The sequence below is a fragment of the Micromys minutus genome (genome assembly GCF_963924665.1).
Source record: "Micromys minutus genome assembly, chromosome: 25".
Classification (NCBI taxonomy): Eukaryota; Metazoa; Chordata; class Mammalia; order Rodentia; family Muridae; genus Micromys; species Micromys minutus.
The window spans coordinates 36,892,566-36,918,741 of NC_137960.1; the positions used below are offsets into that span (position 1 = coordinate 36,892,566).

Below are 26,176 nucleotides of genomic sequence, written 5' to 3' on the forward strand. Positions count from 1 at the left end.
TGTCTGAACACATTTCCAGTATGGGTCTCTTAATATTCTTATTATATATTTCTTTGAGCTATTTTAATATTCTCAGAATTTCCTCCTACTTAGAACTGAGTCAAAAACCGAGAGTGTGGTCAGAGTAAAAGTTCCTTTTGTGTACGGTTCTCAGGCCAGGCACCGCCTTCGCTTCGGAGAGAGTATGGCTAACAGTCACTCCTCACTCTCAGCAGGGCTCCTGAAGCTGCCCTACCCACTGCTGCTCCTGTGCTTCACAAGCAGATGGAGCCTGAACACCTTGTGCAAGCCAGAGATCATCAGAAGCGCTGACTGCATCAAACTTGCGGCGTCATGCCATCAGCCACTCGGGTCTCCAGCTTGCAAATTGGGGTCACTGTTAACTCTTGCCTAGCTGTGTCATACTTCTCTTCAGAACAACTGAAGATGCGAGCTAAGGCCTGGCTGGCATGGTGGCTCATGTTTGAAATCTGAGCACACGGGAGTCCAGAGAACAGCTCTTACAATGTCTGAAAACATTCCCAGCATGGTTCTCTTACTATGCTTACTCTAAAGACTGTGACCCCATCTCAAAACATAGGAAAAGAAAGCAAGGACAAGACAATGAGGTGAAACACTGTTACAGCACACATCAGGACCAACAGTTCATCAGTTTCTCCTTTGCTCTGTTTTCTGACTTCTCTCCAAAAGTAACTGTAAACAGAGGATTCCTGGGAAGGGGCAGGATTTCCCTGGCAACTGTAACCAAAGCTCCGGTCGTTCATGGATGTCCTAGCAGCTAGCCTGGTACCGGCACACTGTGATTATGCGATGTGGTTCTACAGCTGCAGGTGGGGTGGGCTGGCAGAGCACCTTCAGAGCTGAGTCTGATGGCCACCCAGGCCTGCCATCAGGCAGTGTGACTGGAGCTGCTGGAGCTAGTGAGGTAAAGGTTCAAGGCAGTTCCAGACCCATACTAGGTGCATGTGTTCTCACCGTACTTTAAGCTTCCATAAACAACAACACTAACAAAAGGAGGGCCAATGAATTAAGTCATATTTTCCCTAACAGCAGAAAGGAAGCCTGATAAGCTTGCCACCCTCAACATGTTTTGGCAGCTATGCCTGTTTCTCAATGAGACTGGCTTCACACTTGAAGTCCTGACTGAGGATCGAAGTGCACAACTCTCCACCTGGGGCTTGGCCTTTTGTTGTCAGGTGACTAAGCCAGGGCTTGAAAGGCAAGCAGTACCACTGAAGCTTCACCCCAGCCCCCACTAGAGTTTCTAAAACAGTGTGTGGAGGTGCCTGGCCACTGCCCTCTGGGACTGTGTCAGTACCTGTGACTCCTGAGAGATCTTCCCAGTACTGGGCGCCCATTAGCTCTCCAGCATGGAGCTGGGGAGGGGTCTAGGCCATGCCCCTCCCTGAGGAGTTTTAGATGATGTTCTCACTGTCACCCCACTGGCTCACCAACCTAGACTGAGATGAGAAGGCAGCTGTGTCCCCAGGAAAAGCTCCCCCAGGAGAAGCTGTAAACTAGGCAAGCATTTAAGACAGTAATCAAGAGAAGCAGCTGTGAGCATTCGCATGTCCCTTTTCCCGGGAACTCTCGAGTCTGCCATAACTCTCCATTTGTGATGTGGATTTTCTAAAAAATATGTATTTTACAGAACTACAGTATAGTTAGCAAGATTTAAAAATAAAATCCAACTATTAGGTAGTTTACAGTCAAATTTATCAACAGTCCCAATGTTCCTGTACCCAGTCTAGAGTTTGGTTCAGCTCAGACTCAAGCTGAAGTGCTAGGACAATCTCCTAGCACAAACCATTCATGAAGACCAATCATTTCCCACATGAACCTTCCAGGTCAGGGTCCTGGGACGTGTAAAACACAGGAAGGTTTCACCTGTGGCACTGGGGTTTCATGCTCCAAGTATGAGGGTTTAGACTTCTAGTTTTGAAAATTATCCATTCAGTATTCTGTATCTACACAGTGAAAATCAGCATACTTTAAAGTGAATGGTGTTATCACGGTTGTATCTTAAGGAAAGACCACTCCAAGGCTCAGGACTAGTTCCGCTCTTATAACAGGACGTGGGTTTGGTTCCCAACATGGTGTCCATATCACCCTCCACTTCTTAAATACATATGCAGTTTAAAAACAAAAATGAACTGTGTGTGTGCGCGTGCAAGTGTGTATGCACAATGTTTTGGCTATGTGAGAATGGTAAAAGTACACAGAATAAAAAGAGGAAAAATCCTACTGGTTACATTGCTAATGAAAAGTACATAAAGAATGTTGCCAGCACACAGATATATGTACAAAAAGTATAAATGCACACAATAATATAAATCAGACATAAAGAAGAAGGGTCAGTCATGGGGACAGGTGAATCCCTACCCTGTGAATGGGTGACCAACCTCATTTCTTTGAAATTTCCTTATATAGGAAGTGAAGGATTCACACAAGGTCAGAGTTCTGATCCACCGCCAGCAGCAGGAGGAAGGTTAATGGACGACAAGCCCACAGGCTGGTGGGTCCCTCTGCAGTGCGATCACACCCTTTCTTCACATGTCCCAAGGAGGCAGGGTGGGTACTGCAGTGAAGACTCACTATGACTGACATGCATTCCAAGTGCTGCCTGGTGCTCAGAACCCAGGGCCACCTTCTCCATGAGTTGAAGTCACAGGCTGCAAACCTCTCTCTACAAAGTCCTAGCAGACCTCCCACTTCTAGTCAGGATCCCGCTCTTCCAGGCCACAAAAGCAACGCCTTTCCTTCAGATGTCAGCCATCAACAATTACTAGCTCTGAATCCTTAGCTGAATGAAGTGCCAGTTCCTCATCCCAAGAGAGTGAATAAAGACTCTAGGCCTCCTTGAGGAATAAAAGTATTTAAGAAGCAAGCCCAGTTGAACCTGCAAGAAAGCCTGGACACAGCAGGCATTCAGTGAAGTCAGTTCATTTTTACACCCTTCCTAGGGTATGGAAAGTGTTATAGAGAAAATGGTCCATGAAGTAGGGAGGTTGCTAAGTGTGCACAAAGCCTTAGATGACATCTCTAGCACACCTAAGGTGACTGTAGTGGCACATTCAGAATCCCAGCAATTCAGGGGCAGAAACAAAAGACTCAGAGTCTAAGGCCACACAGCAGATTCTAAACCGGGCAGGGCTACAGAAGACCACAGGGTGGGGAGAGTCAATGGGAGAGCAGGGTGAGAAAAGGGGTCAAGACAAGGGGAGGAAGATGCTCTCAAGAATGGCAAGAAGTTAATTCTTCTGGCACTAGATATCCACCAAGATATATAAAATAATATGGACTTAATTATGTGATTGGCAACCAGGAGGTTATAAGAACTTAGCCTTTAATTATTCAGTGGCACTGTTCAAAAAGGGAGGGGGCAACAAAAACCACAGATTCAGTAGTATACAAATTAAATGACATTCAAAAAAAATTCAAAAGCCATAAAATATATTCAACATAAAAATCCAGTGAAACACCTCACCTAAAAAATCAAGGGAGCCCTGTCATATTATGATTAAATTGTTTAAAAGTCTTTAAGATTCTTTTAAAGAAGATTAAAAACAACAACAACAACAACAAACAAACAAAAAACACAGGAGAAGGGGATGGTACATCCTTTTAAACCCAGGAGTGGGATCTATGAGTTCAAGGCCAGCTTGGTCTACAGAGGTATACATCAAGCCTGTCTCAAAGACAAACAAGCACCCCACCCCCAGCACAAAACCCAAACTAAACAAAAACAAATAACAAACAAGGCACATCGCCCCCAATCCTAACAAACAACAAAAAGCACTTAAATAGAAAACAAAGCCGGAACAATTTTGCTCTCGTAAAGACCGGTCCACTTCACCCTGCTTCCGGGGAGCTCACGCCACGTGGTCACTGGCCTGCTGGAGACAGCGCTTAGGTCCAAGCAGCTGCAGCAAGAGGCACACTAGGGTTAGAACAGGCTGCCTCAGCTTCTAGGGACACCTTGCAGTTTCTTTCTGTTTGACAGATGCAGCTGGAATCTTGGTTTAAAAAGGATGTTAAAGGAAGGGATGAAAAGGAACACAGCCTTTACTGAGAAGTTTTAGTTGAATTAATCTCTTTTGAGGTTCACACCTCTATGTATAGAGGAACAGAAAACTCAGTCCAAGTGAACTGACATCCAATTTAACTATTGCAGCCTCAGGGTTATTTTATAACTCAAGAACACATTTTGTAAATAATTTAATAATTTTAAGGAAGTTTTAAGACCAATAAAGGGACACGCTTCTTGATTAGCACTAAGTAGTCTAAACAATCTTTCTCTTATCTGACAAATTCCTCAGACATGTTCATGAATAAAATGCAGACTGAAGCCACTGACACGAGACAGCACAGGCTGAATCTGAGGCACATACATCACGCTCCGACTCGGCCGCAGTGGCAATAGTCAGTGAGGTCAGGTCGGGGGTTAAAGCAAGCCAGGGTATGGCCAAAGGAATACATCAAACACCGATTTTAAAAGGGCAATTAATCTTACACAGAAATGCTTCCTGGGGAATGAGATCTTCATTTTAAGAGCACACTACATGCAGCAGCAGTAAAAATGAGCATGTCTGAGTACAGGGCTTTTATCCCGTGATCACAAACAGAAGGAGAGCGCTGTTTACCAGAGAGCTACTAGCCTTTTACGGCACTCCATTAACATCTTCCGGGCCCATGCTCACTCAGTGCCGGTTATAAGGAGCCATTCACAGTGTATGTGTCCTGTTCCATGTACAAACTGTGTGGTACATATAGTGTTTTATTTCTAAAACATGTTCAGAGCCTTGGCTCCTTAGCTCGTATCATCAACTTGTAAGCACGCACATTCTCTTGGCTTTTGCTTAAAGCCATTGTATTTCCTAGTCAGAAGGACATAAACCAAAGCTTAAAATTAAACCATATAATTAGCCATAACTGAAAATTTAGTTAGTGACTGTTTTAGGCTGATTAAGAGCCTGATGACCATAAGTTAAAAAGGTAAAAGTTAAACAGTAAGCCTTGTTCACCTAAAAAAATGGATACAATTAAAAAACTGGAGGTTTCAAAATATTTTCTTTCAAACTGTTCTTGCTGTTTCTGCATTACGCGTGCATGCGTGCTTGCACACAGCACATGAGGAGCAGGCAGAGGTAATTGTAGAAGCACTTCTCTTTCTACTTTGGGTTCTGAACTCACATCAACACACATCTTTATCTGCTGATCCCTTTTCTCACCCTCAAGACCCTACTCTTGTGTTCACACAAAATGGCCAAGTAGCTTTGAGCTTACTGTTGACAGTCAGTGTATGTGACTGATGGAACAGTCATGGGACATGCTGTTCCCATGTCCCATGCGCCATGGGACAAGGCTGAGGAACAGACCTCAGACCTGTGCACATATAATTTCATTTTCTTGTGCCAGCAACAGAGGAAACGTTGCACAAGCCTATGCCTTCCACTTTTGGAAAAGCCAGGTTAACTCATTTAGCTTCTTGAGATTAAGATAATAAATAATTATGCAAAGGAAATCAGAGGCATCATTTGTTGGATCCAGCATCACATCATCTCCATTAGTGAAGAAAGAAAATAATCATTTTAGTTCTTTGATTTTAGAAAAGACATCTATCAGTGGACACAGATCTGAAGAGATTCTGTATGAGCAAGATTAGTCAGCAGTGCCTGTGTGCTGGACAAAGCGTGGGGTGAAGAGAGAGGAAAGTCGTAGACTCATTTACATTCACGGTGCGAGATAAGTTTAATAAACTATAATTATTCAAAGATTAGTAGATCTTTGCTCACAACGAGCGAACATTTAAAATGTTTAGATGTCCCACTGTAGACAGTGTTTCTTCTATAAAACATAAATGCGGTCAAGAATAGAGGACAACAAAAACCACGATGGAAGAAACTGAAAAGGAGGGCTCCACTACGGGGAGACCCACTGCTATGCGGATTACCGCAGTAGTCTTCTGAACGGCGAGCGCTCCCTTAGGACCGGCAGCATCTGAAACCTACTTCTGGGCCTCTGTGCTTTAGCAGGTTATATGACGACAATCAAGCCTGCTACAGGGCATGAAGACCGTGGAGACGCTGTAGTCAAACTTGCTTCTCTTTCCTCCCGCAATCACACTTCTGGCATGTCTAATCCCATCCAGAAACTAGTTTCTAAAAAAGTCAATCAGGCTGGGAAGTCTTGCTGTAAGTTAAAGTATAACTGGCCTTTGTAAGTATCCTGCAAAATTTTGTTTGTAAAAATATATTAACAAATCTATACAAAAGAAATGCCAGGCTAACTAAAAAACCTTAGGAAAAAAAATGTAAGACTCTAAAGTCTCACAGGGAAGTGTGGTCTCATATGCTACTGACTGCAACAGGAAACTTATTTTATAAACTCAGACACCTAGAGCCATTAAAAGCTCCAATGACTGTCCAACTCTAACGTCAGGAGGGCAGAGAGACATTGGCTCACAGTCTGTGATGACAAAGTGACTAGAGTTATAAAGCCAAAGCCTCATTCTTCCACCGTATCTGAGGTGGGGGCGTTTTGACTTGTGATCTGCCTCGGGGGTTTTCGTTCCCACCCCAGCTGTGTCTGGAATCAACACTCTGTAAGGATTACTGTACAGAAACCATATAGAACAAGGAAAATATGAATTCACTAAAATTCTATTTCTTAAACTTCTGTGGTTTCTCATAAAGCATATTAAAAATAAGCTAACTGCCAGTCATGGTGGCACATACCTTCAACCTCAGCATTTGCAAGGCAGAGGCAGTTGAATTCTTGAAGTTCTGACTAGCATAGTCTAAGTGGGATATTTCAAGTCTCCAGCCTCAATTTCACCGAGCTCCACAGTGACTTTACACCGTTTCAGAGCTTACTGTCAATTTCAGGCTCATCTAAAGACAAGGCAGACAAAGTCTCTCAGCAAACAGAGTGGGCAGGAGCCCTTAGGCTCTAGGCACACATAGGTAGCTTGCGAGGGTTTCACAGCGGCATGTGATGTGTGGCCTGAGCCCCTTCCCTTTCCAGCTGTTTACCTGCTTCATTAAGACTGTTCACATCTTCAGTGTGGGGCATCCCACAGCTGTCCAACTTCCTGTCTCAGAGCAACAGGACAGCTTACAAAGAGAGAATGCAAATGACAGACACAATGCAGCCATCCCAGGGAAGCCAGAAGTCAAACAGTTGTCAAGGAAGGATATCAAGGAGTAACAGAGTGCACAGGCCATGGGGAGGATGGGAAACAGCATTTCCTGAACTGTTCACCGCTCAGGAGAGCCAGAGGACACTAGCACCAACCTGCCGTGGACTAAGTCTTTCTTGATGCCTTGCTCTCTGCGTCATACTGAACATAAAATCAAGAGAAAACAGTTCAGCACAATAATAAATCAATGAAACCTTAAAGGAAATTTCTAAAAACAAGAATGAGGGGTTGTCAGTCTAGACAGGAAGCCATCGAAGAAAGCTCTTAAAAGTTGTGATAGGGATGCTGAAGTGTACTCTTCACAGCTGATGGCCTCTGGCACGTGGGGTGAGGGGCACGCAGGGGTTATCTTTAAGAGGCTGGCCACTAAAAGTCTGACCATGCTCCCGTGACACAACACGAATTGGACTGCACATATTTCTCCCCTTTGTTTTTGGGGGAGGGGACAGGAGTGGTAGTGGTGGTGGGTGGACCTAAAAGGACTGAGAAGTGTGATAGGGGTGGTTAAAATCCCCAAATAAAACTATTATGTTAAAAAAAAGAATAAAGGCTTGTTATACTATATTACTATGTAGCTTACTAAGTTTTTACAATTATATTGGAACATTGGGAGATAAAGTATGACTCAGCAAAGTTTATAGGCATTTTATATCCTCCTAAATAAAAAATTAAGCGTATGGTTTTTGACTTTTTAAGTATTAACATTTATCTTATTTATTATGTGTGTTAGAAGACAACTTTTGGGAACTCCTTCTCGCCTTCCATCATGTGGCTCCCAGGGACTGGACGAAGGCTGGAGGTTGACAGCAGGTGCTCAGCCACACCTCAGCACGTGGCTAGGCCTGCTTCCTGACACCGCCGTCATGGTATACTGAAAAGAGTGCAGAAGAGGAGGCCTGAGTCGTCTGAACTTCACTGACACCACACACACCATGTACCTGTGCTCACCTTCGGTTTGCTCTTTCCATCTTGGCTAATTCCCCTACCCACTGCCAGATCAGAAGGAGAAGAACACAAAGCGGCTCACTGCAATACTTCAATGACCCCAACTTCACTGCCATATAGCAGTCCAATGCCACGATGTTACAGACTGACTCCTCCACGCCCAGACCACTTCTCACAGGGAGGGGCAGGACATGGAGCATAAGTTCTCTGAGTACGTTCCCTTTTATCATGTGATAACAGCCAGTTCTTCTCCACACACACCCGAATCTCGTCTTTCACTTTCCGCTTGAGTGCAGGTGTGTCAAAGTGCTCCACTCTGACAGTGTGCAGGTATCCTGAGCCGTACAGAGCAGCTCTTCCCGCAGAGACCTGAAGCTTTTGATTACTCCCCACAGATTTTAAATGATATTCTCCTAAAAAGAATAGGAAATAAAAGGAGGCAAAGATAATAGTTTTCCAAAGACAAAGACAGAATGGAGGACTCGCCCAGTCATTGGTATGAAACTGAATTATTGATACTATCTATGGACCATTAATGAAAATGAGTCCTCCCATAAACCAAAGCACTTGGCTGGCTGCTTGGTGGAGAAGCCTGCTATTCCCTCACACCTGAGACAGTCTGAAGCACAGCTGCAGGTTAAAGGCTCTTTGTTATTTTATTTATTTTATCATATTGGTGTTGTGTCTGCACGTTCTGTCTGCGTGTTTGATCCCTGGAGACCACAGTAGTAGGAGAAACTGTCTCTTGAAAGTTGTTCTCTGACCTAACATGCATTATGGGAACTCAAGGTCTTTCTGTCTCTGTTCCTGTGTATGAATGAATGAGAGGGGTGTGGGGGGAGAAGAGAATCAGATCAGAGGGCAAAGCTTGTGAAGATTTCAGTCCTTAATTTCATTCCCCCAACTGAATAGCCAGGAGATATTGGAATGTCTAGAAATGTGAAGCCCGGGTTGAACCAAACTGAACCAAAGGCTCTGTCTCCACAGCTCTCCACAAATGCAAAGGTGCTTCTGACTTCCTCCCACTCCTCAAAGCCAGAAACTAGCAACCAGGAAATAAATGACCTCAAACAGCAAGTCAGTGAAAGAAATTAAAACTTCAAATCCTACTGCCTGGATTAAAAGGAACTATTAAAATTCCTTTTAATAAATAAATGATCCCACAGGCCCATATAAAGAAATACATTTAAAAAGACTTATTTCTGGAAACAGATTATGGCTAAGCATGGTAGCACATGCCTGAAAGAACAGCACCTGAGAAGCAGAGACAGGAGGATGGCCATGGTCTATACATGTTGTAGGCCAGCTGAGAGCTAGTCAAGGAAAGAGGATTATTTAAAGAGAACATAGGCACAGAACTGTAGACGTTACCAGAGTAAAAGGCGAGAATAAGCTTCTAGTCTACAAGCTGGGGCTGCAGTGAAGACACTCACAAGGTCTGTCATCCTCTAACTAGTGCCGGAAGAGTACTCAGGAACCAACAAAGGTTCCCAATGTCCAAAACCTGAGTCGACAGGAACTAGACACACGGGAGAAATGCCACTATCCTCCACAAAGAACCCAAGGCAGAGAGACTGCTCCAAGTTCCTTCATATAAACTTTCGTTATTTTGTAAGTATAAAAATACATTTCCTACTAGAAGACATAAAAAAAAAAAAAAAAAAACCTCTCAAAAACCAAACCAAATCAAAAAACCCTAAACACAGCCCATTAACAACTGAATAGGACTCCATCAAAATTAAAACTATTTACCCTTCAGAAGAAAATGAAATGACAGATCATGGATTTTAGGGAAAAAAATCTCCAGAAAAAGTTCTTCCAGAATATATAAATATTTCTCAAAACAGAGTGTTGGGAAAATGGTAACTTGGGGGCCATTTCATCAAAGGCACCTATGAGTGAAAGTAAGGGCCTGTGACCAGAGGCTGCGGATCTGCTGCCCCTCAGCTTACTCAACACACCAGATATACCTGTCTTCCTTACACAAACACACACAGTGGACAGAGTTATCAGTAGGGAAATTCAAGTGAGGGCACAGAGTCATCACCATGAGATGCCAACACACAGCCATTCGGTCACTATAAAACATGTCACGGGTGTGAAGAAACTGAAGCCTTCCTGCACCACAGGTGGGACTATGAGAGGCCAGTACATCCTTTGTCGGTGCCAGTCATCCCACCCCAGGAATGTGCTGTGGGATATGAAAAGATGTTCCTGGAAGGATCCACGCCAATGCTCACAGCTGAACTAATCAGAAAAGTAAAAAAGGTGGAAAAAAACTGGCTGTGAATTGTTCACCTATGCAGTGGTGCTCCTCACAGAGCAGCTACTGAAACTTGCTAACACACAAACAACAAACAAACCAACAAACCCCATTATGCCGGGTTATAAGTCTACTTATCATATAATTCAATTTATAGGCAAATCATAGAGACAGAAAGCTGACCAATGGTTGCTTATGGCTAGCAGTCAGTTCCAAGTGTGTAGAGCATTCTAAGGGGACAAAAACTTTCTATTCCAAATTCTGATACCAGCTCTGTGGAGTTTACTTTAAAAAGCTGCTGAGATATCAAACATTATTGAATGGCAGGAAGCCTTTAATGAAAGTCAACATTATAAAATAGTAAGGTGGGACTGACCAAGGCCAGACAATACTTTAGTGTTACTTCAAATTAGTCATCATAAATACCATTTGGGGTAAGTCTCATACAAAGAATTCAGGAACTGCAATAGTTAGTGAACCTTATATACCTTACCCTGGGAAGATCAGACTTTTACAAAACCACCAGACACCCTGACATGGAGCCTAGGAGCTCAGGTAAGGCAAGTGACACACTAAGACGTCATAAGACATACCTAGAACCACTAAACCCAACAAACAAATCTTGTCTATCTTCAGCAGCTGTGTGTTGTGGTTCACGATCTGCTTTTTTAACCCTTCCAATTTAGTCCTGTCCCCATGCCCACACTGGTCCCACTTCCTAAGGAACTATTGCAGTATTGTTTTCATGGTTAATAACTCCTTACCTCCTCCCTACTAGGTGTAAATGAGAAATGCTGCTCGGTGTGCAAATGAACATGGTCGTATACCGCTGAAGATTCCTCTTACAAAAGTGACCAGTAATGAGCATTGTAACACCACAGGGCTGGGACTGCAAACTACTGAGTTAACGGGCAATGACTGGGTATAAAAAGCAGCAGAACACCTGCACACATATCCACGTGTGTGTATTTATACACGTGCATATTTATACATGTGCATATTTAAAGTAGCTCTCAGGTAGAAATCTGAAATGCCCACACTGACTTTAGCACTGACGTAACAGCCCATGTGGAAAACTCCACAGGTGACCGCACGTGACAGCTCTCGTAAAAATGTAGGCACACTAAAAATACCACGGAAATCACCTTTAGGCTGTGTGCATAGGTAGGTGGATATGTGTGCATGCAGAAATATGATATTTAAGCTTACATTCTATCCCCAAAATAACTCATTACATTTATGCAAATATTTCAACTTCTGAAAGAAATTTGAAACACCTTTAGTGCCAAGCATCTCAAATACATGGTTATGTGTACTGATTTTCAAATATACAGATTCATTAGAATAGTACTTCCAAAGCCCCAGTGCACAAGAAGTATATTTTATTTTGCCAGACAGAACCGACTTCTTGTTTTGTGACAAGTGCTATAAAACAAAAGATTTCCCCTTAAGAGGTAAGGAAAATCCTTTCTAAGATGTGCCAATGCAGAATACTCATTTAACCTCAGCAACCGAAGGTTTAGAAGAGAAAATGACAGCAGTGCGTGGCAGGTGCTAAGAACCTTACCTTCGGAGGTGACTGCGGAAGGACAGACTTCTCTGAGGAGATCTCCAAGTGTATGCAGCTGTCCATCTGCGGCCACGGGACGGAACAGCTTCTGAATGAAAGGCCGTTCAGTCGTGGTCTATTGGAAAATAAAAACCCAAGCAAGTAAGTCTTTGTTGCTGCTGCTGTTGCTGAACACAGACACACAGATCACAACCATGAAGCTGGCATTACTGTCTTCACATGTGGTGTAACCATAAATGTAGATAATAATTGTAAGGATCACTGGGGCGAGCTCACCCGGGGAAAGGTCAATCAAATTCATGTAAGTATGGGATATCAGACAACCACCAAACACAGACATAATCCCTGGCTGGAGGTTTTTGAAGGGGTTTGGGTCATAGCACCCACAGAGTGGCTCACAACCATCTGTCACTCTTGTTCCAGGAGATTTCAGGGGGATTACTACCTTTTCTGGCATCCATGAGGACCAGGTATGCATGTGGTACACATTATTTATTTATTTATTTATTTATTTACTTTTTTCAATCTTTAAAAAGAAGCTTTTAAAATAAGTCTGTCATAAGAGAGTTAAGTGAGGCAACACACATTTGATAATAATGAATGCACATCAAGAGTTCAAGGTTGGACAGAGGTAAGGATTTCAGTGCTGGGTGTGGGATATCTTTCTTCCAGTTACTGGTCAAGGCCCCACAGACTACCCAACAACACCAGATAGTTAAGGCCATATTGCTAAAGACACCACACTCTCTGGTTGCAGGACACAGAGACATCAGTTTGGAACTGACCTGGAAATTCCTCCCTGCTAGCTAGCTTTCATAGTACTGAAGGTGCTACGTGGGCACTGGGGGAGAAAAACCATCAACAACATTACCCAGTGGTGGTCCCTGCTGCAATACTGACCTGCCACACAAGACACGCCCAAGAGGTTGAATTGACTTTTATGGGGGTCTTTCTGATTAGATCCGAGGCCTGCTCTACAGGTAGGTAATCAAGCCTGACTGTAAACCTGGTCAAAACCCCCTGGCTGGGGAGGCCATCAGCCCTAGTGGAGAACCCACTATGGCTGTGCTAAACAGCCATGCTGTTCAGCTTCTACATGCTTATATTTACACTGCTGGATAAATGGTGTTCTAAACTGTGGTCAGAGAAGCTTCTGGCAGTAGGCAGTGATAGAGACACATAACTGGTTCAAGCCCTGAGAGTAAGTTACTGAGTGTTCCCTAAATAGAAGTCTATTATCAACCTTCTTACTCCCAAGGCTCACAATGGGGGAGGGGAGGAGGGCAGAAAGAATTTAAGGGTCAGACAATGCAGAGAGTGTGGTGAAATGCCGTCTCTGGACGTGACGTGGACAGTGCACTCATGGGCACACAGCAGCTATGGCTACCTGGACAAGTTCGAAGCAGTCAACATTATAGCAGGGATAGGGAAGGGAGGGGCTTGAAGATTCCCACCCAGAGCTGAGGAGTTACTGACCGTTGCTGGCTGTTGAAAGAGACTCATTATTCTTTGGGTGTGCGTTTGATGTGCATGCAGGCAGTATTAACTGGACTGAGTGAGTTACTGAAGAAGGAGGAGGAGGAGGAAGAGAAGGAGGAGGAGGAAGAAAAGGAGGAGGAGGAAAAGAAGGAGGAAGAGGAAGAGGAGAAAGAAAAAGTAGGAGGAAGAAGACATGGAGGGAAATGGAAATACTGGGGTTTGGATTAAGTATGATCAAGGTAACTGCATTCACATGGAATTGTCCAAGTACAAGTAAAATATCTTTAAAAAAACAAACACTCCCCCCAAAAGAACCCTGACTGACTACTGTTCTGAAAAGAAAGTTTCTTAGAAGAGTCCTCTGTTACAGTGGTGGAGTCCAGGGGACAACAAAGCATCAGGATGGTCACCACAACAGACTTCATCCCTCTGCTCACTCTTAAGACTCTTTTCCTTTCATCTGACAGCACAGCGCTCTGCAATCAAGTCGCTCAGGCCAGCCTGGAACTTACCACTCTGCCTCCACTCCTTCTCGTGAGTGTGGGATTACAGGTGGTGTGTAACTCCAGCTCAACACCCACATTTCTTTTGTGTGTTGTTAGAAGACTGTGCTAAGCACAAATTAAGAAATGAAAATGATTTCTTTTCACCTCAACTGTTAGTCCATTTTATGATGTTAAGTTTTAATATTAAGCCTTCTGGTATTAAAAAAAAATCACAAAATGTCTAAGAACAAATATACGCCTAATCTAAGAATATTACTTCAAATATCTACAGAAAAAGATAAACCTTAGGGGATGGAGATATGTGTGTGAGTGTGTGTCTGTCTGTCTGTCTGTATGTATATCTACACATATACTTTTAATCAGAGAACGTTCTTAGTTTTTTTTTGAAGCAGATAAGACTAAGAACTAACAGAAACTAAAACATGAGGAAAAAACAGAAATGTAAGGAATTTAGGGGATATACAATAAATGCTAAAAACTGTATGTGAACAACACAGCTGAGAATTTGTGGCAATATTAAAAACCAATTGTGCAAAACAATAACTCAGCAACACTTACCAGAAATAATTTTGTTCCCTCTACCAAACTGGACCACAGTTAAAATTTATTGTTATCATTTTATTTACAAAGACTATAATTTAGTACACACATTAAGAAAAAAAACCTATTATGTCTAAGTATCTGATCAACTACACAAAGTTAGGAAGCCCTGGAAAAGTGGTCATCAGCCAATACAGCATCAGTGCCGACAGGAAAACTCTAGCTCACTCCAGACAACTGACTAGACTCACTCTGGTAGAGACTAGAAAACACATAAACAATGTAAGAGACACTCTCACAAACTATGATCAAGTCTGAGTCTCAGGCATCTTTGGCTGATTTTTAAGGTATTGTCAAAGAGCATAGAATCTGAAATGACAAAGAACTAGCTGGTGGTTATCATTCTTATAGAATTATGGGTACAATGAGCTAACTTCTCCGAAAGTAACTTCATTACAAACACACAGGGCTGTGTACAGATGAGGGCAGAACATTCCACCCTGCAGAGAAGCTCAAGCAGGAAGGAAGACAATTCGAAATACCTGCAGAAGTTCCCTAAACTGACCAGATTCTCTAGGCCTTTTCTGCCATAGTAAAGAATAAAAGCTGAGAGTCCCTCTCCTTGAAGCGAAGTTGAGCTACAGGGACTATCTGACAAGCTGAGAGGCAAAGACTGTGAGACCAGCTGTCTGGAAGGGTTAGACCAACTGAGGAACTTGGAAAGGACGCTCTGCAGCCTGCTGAGCTATGTGCAGTCCGTACAGCGTGTTCCAGGTTCCTAGCTTTGGTGAGCTGTCGCTCATGCTGGGGCAGGCATTGGTGATGCAGCTGTCTTTGAGCCGTTTCTGCTCCAGCAAGTAACTCCTCACCCATACTCCTGTAAACAACTCCGATGGAACTTACTGGTTCACAAACTTGGACTTTGGTGGTGTCCATATTGGTGGTCTGCTATTATCCCTATCTGGGATGAATAGACCTATTCCCAAGAAAAATGTTGTTGCACAACAATAATGCTCAGGACAGTGACACTTAGAACCAGCTTTAATTCAAAGTTAAGAAGGAACAGTGTTTTAGAGACTTCTACTTGAGACTGATTAGGCATAACCTAACGATGAGGGGGCTGACTTATTAAAGGCTGGGCAGAAGTCCCTCACCATAGTCCCCCAAACGTTTAACATTGCTCAGGCATTAGAATAACTACACTTTAAATGAAAAATCCTTTAAAAAAAGAAAATTCTGCACAAATTATACTTTCTAAAATTAAAAACCGACAATTGCTAGGTCACCAGATCTCCTTGCTCACAGTGTAATGTGCTAATTCATGAGTGGACAGCACACGTGGCTTCGTGTAGATGATCACAGAAACAAACTAGGTGCTATGAGGAAGTACCATCCAGCCAGAACAAAATTCACTCTCAGCGCTCAGGTCACACACAGCTCAGTGACAAAGCACTTGCCTACCATGAGCAGGGCTGGGCCACCAAAGCAAATCAACCCAGACTTCTCACCAAAAAGAACAAAAATAGAAGAAAAAAAAATCCAAAACAAACAAAAAAAGCCCCCAAACCTTAACAAGTCACATGAGGTTAAGTTCTAAGAGTGAAAGATACCCTAGCAGGTATAAAGTAAAAGCAGTAATTGCACAGTACATCTAATGTGAACTTTTAAAACATCATTTCAAAAGATGATGAAAACCAAGGTGAAATCCAGATGACCTCAAACTTCCAACTCACAACAGAGTTTGATTTATTTCTTAATGAAGAGAGAGAATCACATTTCAGCACTCGTGGGAACCAGGAGTAACAAGCACTTGTTAGAAATGAGTGGCTAACAACCCCCAGCTAAGGGCCATGTACAGAAAGTAGAATAGCAGGTGTGCCTGGAACCCACTTCTAGGATGAATGATTATGATATAATAACAGAGATAATTCCTAAAATGTAGACAGCACAGTGCAGCGTGGTAACAACGGCCGACCCTCTCACTCCTAACTGATAAGTGCTATTAACTAAAGGAGCAGCAGTTGTCACAGAGCCAGTTACAGAGAGAAGCAGAAGTAATTAACAGTCCCCTTCAATTTCCTTTGATACTTTATTAATTCAAGTAAGTGCTCATGGCACGAAGTCAAAGGCAGAGCTTTATACACAGGCACTCGCTGTTACACTTTACCAACAGTGACATGATGTAGGCTTCAAACTGTCACAGGCACACGTGACTGAAGATAAACTCATGCATGTCAAATTTTTTTCAGAACCTGTTTTTCAGAACCAGGTTCATGTTGAAATTAGCTTAAGAATACACACAATTACAAGATGCATTAAACAAAAACAACATGGTGGTTTAAATTAATCCTGAGGACATTAGCGTCAAGTCTCTGGGGCTGGTGAGTGGGGCCAGGGAGAAGAGCAGGGGCTCCAGCCTTTCATCCCTTCTGGAGGGAAACGGAGACTTGAAAACCAGCATATGAGTGGGCTTGCTAAAATACTCTGCAGCCCCCTTTCGATAGTCCCAACACCACCAAGAAATAATAATTAGATCTGAAAAGCTGTCATTATTACAGCCAGGAACACTTAATCTCCAAAGCAGCAGTCTTAATTGAGACTATGATTAAAAGACAAGCAACCATCCAAATACATCCTCACATCTGGTTAAAGTTTGTTTTGTCTCACTGAAATTATTATACTTATAATTCCGTCTAGACAATGCCAAATATATCTTGCCACATAATAGTTAAAGCAAATGCAGTTAACAGTGTGTGTGCTCCTCACATCCTTTCACTATAGAGTACGCAGTAGAGAGCAGCATGGCGGACTGCTGAAGGCAGCCAGCCACGATGCTGAGCCAACTGACAGAAGACACGGCTGCTTGAAAACACTTGCTTTATTGTTTGTGCGTGCGCAGGCCAGGGGCTGACATCTCCACCTTATGTTTTATGTTTTAAACTTTGATTCATTTTTGTTCATGTCTTTTACCTGTATGCATGTCTGTGTACCATGTACATGTCTGGTTCCCATGGAAGGCAGAAAAGGGCATTGGATCCTGAGACTGGAGTTACAGATGGTTTTGAGCCACCATGTGAGCGCTGAAAACAACTCTTAACCAGGAGTCATCTCTCCAGCCTCCACTTACTGTTTGAGACAGGGTCTCTCACTGACCCAAAGTCCCTGTTTCAGCTGGCCTGGCTGGCAAGTGACCTCAGGGGTCCCCTGCAGTGGGCTTAGAGAAGCACACAGACACATGTGGCTTACGTGGTGCCAGGGATCCGAACTCAGGTGTAGTATTTCTGCATCAAGTTCTGGGCCAGCTCCTCAGCCCCAGTTTAATTTTTTATATGAAATTTTTAGTATCATGGCTACAGAAGAAGATTCAGGTAAAGACAGCGCTGTTAAAAATTCTAGAAATAGTTATCTTAATACATGAAAGATCTCTCTCCAAAAGTATACAGAGTTATACTGAGAATCATAAAGTTTCATTCTACTTAATAACTTTAATATTTTTGCTAACTGTCTTGAAAGCCACACTAAAATGTCTGATGAATACAAGAATAATGTAACCGATTATTTTCTTTTGAAAAGCCAGAGGGTAGTTTTATGAACCTTTTGTCTTTACAGACATTAACATAAAATAAATTAGAAGCATTTCAATGTGTACAAATAAAGTAGCAAGAGGACACGTGTGAGTGATCTGAGTGAAAGCAGCCACGCTGATCTCAGAAGTAGGCCGTTCTGAAGGCCAGTCAAATATCTCCCCCAGGAGACAAGTTGAGTCTAAACCTGGCCCAGAACCCGTGACTCTGCACAGAAGCAGAACATCTCTTACGCCCACCCCTCCATACATGCTCCACTAGTTCCACAAGGAGTGCTGAAGCTTACCATACGGGGATATTATTTTTTGATGATGTATATAATTTTTCAGTGTTCCCAATAGTGTATATCAATAGACTATATGAAAATTCCTGTTCAGATTTTTGAAGCAGCAAATAAAAGTGGTAATTCATAGATCTGACTGCTGACTACAGGACAGCAAGTTCAGATAAAGCACTTGACTATTGTAAACACGAGAAACATAATGAAGTAAAAGCACACAACTCTTAGAAGCAAACCGAGAAGGAAGCCTGCAGCCTTGGTTAGGTCAAACCAAGTTTAAAAACTTGAGCAAGTGTAAAAACTTGAGCAACAGCAAAGATTAAATGGAGTTCACCAAAAACTGAAGAGTTTGCACTTCAAATAACACCATCAAGAAAATTAAAAAAAAAAAAAATCCACAAAATAAGAGGAGATATTTGCAAGTCATACATCTGATAAGGCTAGTACTAGTACTTAGAATATATAAAGAATTCTCAAAACAATAGAGCAATCTCATTTGAAACTGATCAAAGGTGCTGGCTAAATAGTTCAGCAGGTTAAGGTGCTTGCTGTGCAATCCCAACGACCTGAGTTTGATCCCTGAACCCATATAAGGTAAAGGAGAGACACGACTTCACAAAGTTGTTGGGGTTGGTCTTGTGCATTGTGTAGTCGGACCCTGATTTCCGAGCCCAGAGGTCTAGTTCCAGTCCAGCAGCTAGCTCTGTCATGAGTATTGAACCATTTCCAGGATCAGCATCACATAAAGAATGCTCCCAATTACCTATGATTGGTTAATAAAGAGATCAGCCTATGACTGGGTAGAGAAGGCAGGACTTCTGACCCCAGGGAGAGGGTCCTAAAGGAGAAATGGAAAAAAGGAATGGCCATGAGTCAGAGGGTCCAGGAAGAGTAGATTAGTAGACTGACTGCCAAGGCATTCGCCATGAGGACACACATGGAGCAGAACTCAGGCTGAAGGTAAAGGGCACTTTGTGGACGAGTTTTCCTGACACCCACACCCACCCACACCCACCCACACCCCCACCCACACACACACACACACACACACACACACACACACACACACACACACACACATCATGTATAATACACTGGGCTGAAAATGATAAAACTGAGCAAGCACTGGCAAGGATGCCGGCACCCTCATTCATGGTGGGCAGGAATGTGGCGAAGGTGCTTTGGAAAATACACTAACAATACTTCAAAACACTAAACAAAGCGTCATCAGATAACCTGCCAACTATACTTTAAATACCCACAGCAGGAAAATGAACATAAATGACCACAATGAAAACTCCATTAATACTCACTGCAGCCTATCATTGGAATAGCCCCAAATGGAAACCATCCAATGGGCAGCAGCCATATACTGAACCATACAAACCCCCCCCACCCCAATTACTCTCGCTGAGCAATCATGATCTACAACAAGCACAAGCCTGGGACGTTATGCAAGTGAAGACACCAGATACAAAGGACTGTGTATTATAACACTCTAGTTTCTTATAATGTTCAGAATGGGCCAAAGGCACAGACAGATGACCGACCTAGTGGCTGTACTAAGTGGGGAGATGAGTGAGGGCTACTGGGCGTGGGAAGCTCCTCTTTGGGAGGTGAAAACTGAGACTTTTGTAGAGTGACAGCTGCATGAATTTATCATGGTCTAAATGAGACACACACATGCTACAAGACTAACAACTCAATAGAGCTGCTGTATGCTCAGGTGCAGTTAGGATGAGAAAGAGCAAGATACTTCCGCCTGCCACACGCAAGAGCTTCTGTTGTAGCTTTCCTTTTATACAGCTTGATAGCAGTGGTGAGTCCTCTTGGGGACGGTCTCAAGCTCTGTAAGTGACTACAAGTTCCTTTAAAATAATTACTATATCAAACAAGGTCAACAGCACTCAGACAAGGGTTACAGAACTATTCTTTTTTTTTTTTTTTTTTTTTTAAATTATATATGAGTACACTGTAGCTGTCTTCAGACACACCAGAAGAGGGCATCAGATCTCATTGCAGATGGTTGTGAGCCACCATGTGGTTGCTGGGATTTGAACTCAGGACCTCTGGAAGAGCAGTCGGTGCTCTTAACTGCTGAGCCATCTCTCCAGCCCCTAGAGGACTATTCTTATCCTATCAGTTCAGAACATGTCACACCTCCCCCAACAGAATAAGCAGCACAGCAATTCTTTACTTAGAATGGAAGAAAACTTAGCCTGATTGCCAAAACTCATTTAATATTTTATGACCTGATAATTAAAATGCAGCTGGAAAGGTTTTAAAGCACAAGATGTTAGCTTTAAGATGAGTGCTTACTAAACAAATGCATGCTGTTAATAGGGTCACCGTGAGTACATGTGAACCCACAGATGCCAGGTCTCCTGGAGCTACAATGAAAGGTGGCTATGAGCCGCTCCAATGGGTGCTGATCCTATCTATATAAGCTTAACTCCTGAGCCACTTCTCTGTCCCCAGAGTCACCTTCTATCCATGTGATCTGTCCACTTTATTCATTATCTTAAGTGTCTTTTGTTGTCAACAGAAGTACTTTTTGTAAAAGTCACCATGAATAGGTTTTCTTTTAAGGTATGGTCTGTGACCTTGAGCAAGAATCCCTGGTTCCCGAGAGCTCTGGGGTCACTTCCAGGTGGGTGCACAGGATGGGGTTTAACTCTGCTCCAGCTGTCCTAACACCCAATAATGCTGCCTCTGTTGGGTGTGACCCATCAGCAGGCCAATCAAAGCTGACACACAGGAAGCCAATCTCCTCCACTGCCTCCCTGTGTACACTCTCAACTTAGCATTCAAGGTAAGTACAACACGTGCTCCTGGGCTACATGGAAATCTGAAAGCTGGAGCCACCTCCCAGTGCTTTGTCACCTGGAGCTGTTAGCCTTTAGACCAACGTGGGCAAACCAGGCACCAGTTCAGAGGCCTGAGCCGTTGCTTGGTGATCAGCAAGTCTGACAACTTGTAGGAGAGCTTCTGTGTATCCATCCAGGGCATCAGTGTTGACTCTGCTGCCTACTTCAGGGTTCGAGATACCAGACAGGGTGTGCTCCCAGACACCGGCGAGATGGTCGTGCAGGTGCTGTCTGCTGAAGTCCAAGCTGTGCTCTACCAGCGACAAGGTGCATGGACACGCCATGCTGCAGTGTGGCAGGAAAGGCAACACGACAGGTAGCATGGCCTGCTGTACAAAGGTCTTCAAGGGTATTCTTTGGGGGACCTGGACCAACACTCTCTGTGGCAGAGGCAAGGACTTCTGCAGCATGTCATGAAGTGATGTCACTATTACAAGAAGCCACCCAGGGAGTCCTGAAATGCTCCTGGTAATTGCCAATCACCTCCAGAAAATATTCTTTCCTTTAGCTTTTTTGTTTGTTTTTATTTTTTTAAAACAGGGTCTCTGTGTAGCTCTGGCTGTCCTGCCACCTGAGAGCTGGGATAAAAGTGTGTATGTACTATTAACCACTGGTCGAGGTTCACTCTTAAAATCCTGCTGGATCAGCCTGGGCCATGGGAGGCCTCACCACTTCACCTCAGGTCCACAAGCCATCAGGTGTAGACTTAGAATCCAGATGCTCATGGGGCCAGTGCTGTGTCTACGCAGACAATCACATGCTCCTGTTTGCTATGAAGCACTAACTTCTCTGTGGCATGGCTAAAATTACAAATATCTTCTTTGTTGGGCCTTCTGTTGGGAAACAATAACCAGGACCAAGAAATAAACTCTCTGGCTTGTTATAATCCTCCTGCCGCAGCCTCCTGAGCACTGGATTATGTCTATAATTCACCACAACCTGGTAAACGACTTATTTTAACAAGTCTCCCACTATTTATATTCACTCCTTGTCTGCCTTTTCCTTCCTGTACCTCTGGGAGGTTTTCACATGTAGACGTACTCAGTACCAAAGACAACACTGAAGAAGCACTTATAGGCAGCACAGGTGAGGCTGAGGCAGTGCTGCCAGGACCGGCCTAGGACATTATGAACTTTAAACAGGATTCTAGGAAGATCATGTACAAAGATGGATATAAGGTAGGTATAGTGACACTTGCCTTTATTCCCAGTACTGGAGAGGCAGAGGCAGGCAGACCTCTCTCTATGTGAGTTTAAGACCCAGCTTAGTTTATATAGTGGGTCTGAACATCTCTATGTCTCCAAAAACAAAAGAAAACAAAACAGATTGCTGTAATTCTTGTATAATGTTTCATCAAAACTTTTTAGTTGCCCTAGAATGAACTGTAGTTAAGGGAAATGTTCCTGGTCATAGGAAACATGAACTACAACTACAGTGTACAATATGGGTGTTGGTAGAACACCCCAGAGGAATAAAACCAATCCACCATGTATAAGACATAGAAGGCACAGATGCAAAACATTTAAAAACTTTACAATAGCAGTATATCCAGCAGAAAGTAAATTTGTTAGTTCTACTTCATTAAGCACTCCTAAAGCAACGTAAAAAGAGTTCAAATGACTCTCTGATGTGCAGATTCTTTTGAAGGCCACTTGATCCTGTTTTATGTGAAGCACCTGAAGCTAAAGCCAACACCTATGGAAGAGCATCCTTCCTTGATCCTATGTTACCTGAAACATACACAGTCAGAGATTAGCTACGGCTCACAGTAGCGTTATCTTCATCACCAGGAGCTTTCAGTGTAAGCGAAGGCAGGCTCCCTTCAGTTTTCCTTCAGCAACAAGCTCCTTTAAAAAGTCAACTTCACGACTGTCACTAAAATAGAAAATGGTTTACTGTGTAGTGAAAAAACTTTGTAGATCAGTGAATCAGAAGGAGGGTCCCAAAAGGGAGGGGAAATGGAAGAGCTGGGGAGAGGAAAGCCTATTAGAAATTATTTAAGCTCCTCTCTCCTCCGCCATTGTGCGCACCACACCTGATTTGGCGTCTCGCTGTGCTGTCTTACAAGACTTTCAGAATCAAGCAGTTCCTGGCCAAGAAACAGAAGCAACACCATCCTCCTATTCCTCTGTGATTTGGATGAAAACTGGTAACAAAATCGGGTACAACCCTAAGAGAAGACACTGGAGGTGAAGGAAGCTGGTCTGTAAGGATTTACACAATGGCAAGACTGAGGGTTTATACTGAACTGTGGTCATCCATCAGTCCTACCAGATGGATTTCAACGTTTTTAACCTGGAAACTTGCTTGTGTCTAAATTAGGGTGTTTGTCCAGTAATAAAATTTAGAACCTTTCAAAAAATACCCCGAAGAAATGTTATTTAAACAAGTAGAACAAATTATTTTTTCTTGTGTATGAGAATAACCAACAACTCTTATCTAGGCGCTGAAATCTCTGTAAAATAAGCACTACACTTGGCATCTACGACATTAGCTTTCTACCCCTTTGAAGAGGGGAATCTAATACAGGCTGGCTTCCATCTTACTATAGTGCTGGGTATGACCTTGAATGTCTGATTATCGTGCTGCTACTTCCAGAATACAAAGATTATTTCAGGCATGTGGCACTCAAGCCTTGTCTTCTAGGTCTTTAACTCTGAAAGCATGCTATCTGTTAACACAGGTTCATTTTCTATATTTTGAGTATTACTTGTTAACAATAATGATATGAGGATATGCTTCTAAGGCATAAAGGGTGGTCAAATCAAGCTCAGTAAGTAACGTGCCTTCTCATACATGCACTAGCAGTAACATGCCTTCTCATACAGGCACTAGCAGTAACATGCCTTCTCATACAGGCACTAGCAGTAACATGCCTTCTCATACATGCACTAGCAGTAACATGCCTTCTCATACAGGCACTAGCAGTAACTCAGCCACATATCCATTACACAAGATCATGAGTGAATTCAACAGGCATTCAAAACCCTAACTTAATATCTAGTTCATATATAAAGACTGTCCAGGCTCCTGTCAGAGAGAAAACAAGTTACTTTTGCTTAGTTTGCATGTTTGCAAGTGTGTGTATATGTGTGTAAGTAGTACTGGGGAAGTAGCTTGGTCCTTGGATGTGCTAAGCACATGCTCTACCACTGAGATACACTTCTAGACTGCTTTGTTCTTTTTTAATTGATCTTCCTTCTACTATCCCTAAGTGAGTACCTTACTTACAACCTACTTGAAAGTATTAGCAAATAGGTATTTTTAAAGTCTGAGTAATTCTACCAAAAGCAACTCTCGTATTTACCCAAAAGAAGGAACCACTACTAAGAATCAAAGCCTGGTAATTCTGTTCTCAGCAGACAGGTGTGTGCTCTGCATGCTGTATGAAAATCATTTATGAGAAGAACAGGGAAAAAATTAGAATGCAGTTTTCCCTATCGAAACAAGTGATTAAGCACAGAGCTGTCAGCAGGCTGAAGGATCGCCTGAGAAGCAGCATTCCAGATGCTGACACTGGATGGTTTCAAAAGACTGGAAGTCCAACAGTGACGAAGAAACCACCTGGCCAGTTGGGACAGTTGTGAATGCTAAGGTCAAGTGACTGAAGATAGGGTTGCTACTGTCAAGATCATATATATTCGAGTAGTGGCGAATCAGGCAACTGGAGCCCATATGTCTGGGAATGCTGGGAGAAATGAACTCAGTCCCGGAACCAGTAAGACCAACACTTACCAACAGTGCTGAGAATTCACCTCAAACATCAGGAATAAACACATTCTTAGATTTGCTATGTAGACAGCTTTCTGTTTTGTGGTATTAAGTACTGCAAACACTTCTATTTCAACAGTGGTAACATTTTGAAGTGTCTTATGTTTAATATATGAATCATCAATCAACTTATAAAAATGACCTGTTCTTACTGTTCTAATCAAATTCTCAGAAAGGAGAGAAGAAGCTATCATGATAAAAGAGTAAGACATACCAGTAACTGACAGCATGGTGTATGTGTGTGTGTGTGTGTTGTGACACGTATGTGGAGGTCAGGTACAACTCTGAGGACTCTGTTCTCTCCCTCCACTGTTGTGTGGATCCTAGGAATCAACCTCTGGCTGACGGGCTTACATGGCAAGTTCTTTTCCCTGCCGAACCACCTCATCCCCAAATACTGTTTCTTACAACCAAGAAATTCTTAGTGAAACCGTTGAAACGTTTTCCTTCTCAATGCCTTTTAAGATGACAAGTTAATGACTGACACTCCAAGATTACTACAGATTGTCTCACACATAGGTACAAGCAAAAACATTCACTCTATTCCTAAAACTGATCTTAAAGGGATCGATACAAATGGCCTACTTGGTGGATAAAGAACTTTCTGTAATGAACAAAGGGATCCAAAAACAGCTCTGCTTCAGTTTCTTCACATTGTTTGCAACTTTTCTCTATTAGCAGAACGACAGGGATTGAGGGTTGGAAGGCACATGGGAGTGGTAATATTCATGTGTACAAACTGAACATAATTTCAAATAAGAAGCAACGATAGGCTAAGAAAACAGAAGAAATGAACCCATGACAGAGAACAGGCTCTGCCAGCCGAGGGGCCTCGTTGTCTCTGTTCAAATCCCTGGCTTCCTAATCACCAGATGGATGAAGCCACTGAGTGTCAGAGACCAGAGTATCTCCGAAAGATCTCATCTGTATGTAAGTCACGTGTACAAAGGGAATAAACACATGTAAAATAGCACAGTATCTGGTCCTCAAAAATACAAAATAAATGTTAGCAATTATTGTCATTCATATATAATTTGCTTTCCTTACAAACTTCTCCCCATAGAAAGTAATTTAACTGTAAACCAACTGAGATTACTAAGTTCATTAAAAACCTGCTGTGTTGGACTGCCCCCTGCAGGCCTCAATTTACCTACTTATTTTAAAAGGAGC

The 26,176-nt window shown here is 42.8% G+C and overlaps 1 protein-coding gene across 3 annotated transcripts in view; it reads right to left on the reverse strand.

The window, feature by feature from the left end:
* ATG5 (autophagy related 5) overlaps nucleotides 1-26,176 on the reverse strand; it is an 86,178-nt gene that overhangs the window by 3,210 nt on the left and 56,792 nt on the right. For all 3 annotated transcript variants that reach the window (XM_080938328.1, XM_080938327.1, XM_080938326.1), the window contains one exon: nucleotides 11,977-12,094. In XM_080938328.1, coding sequence (XP_080794454.1) covers nucleotides 11,977-12,094 — 118 coding nt within the window. The remainder of the gene's footprint in view (nucleotides 1-11,976; nucleotides 12,095-26,176) is intronic.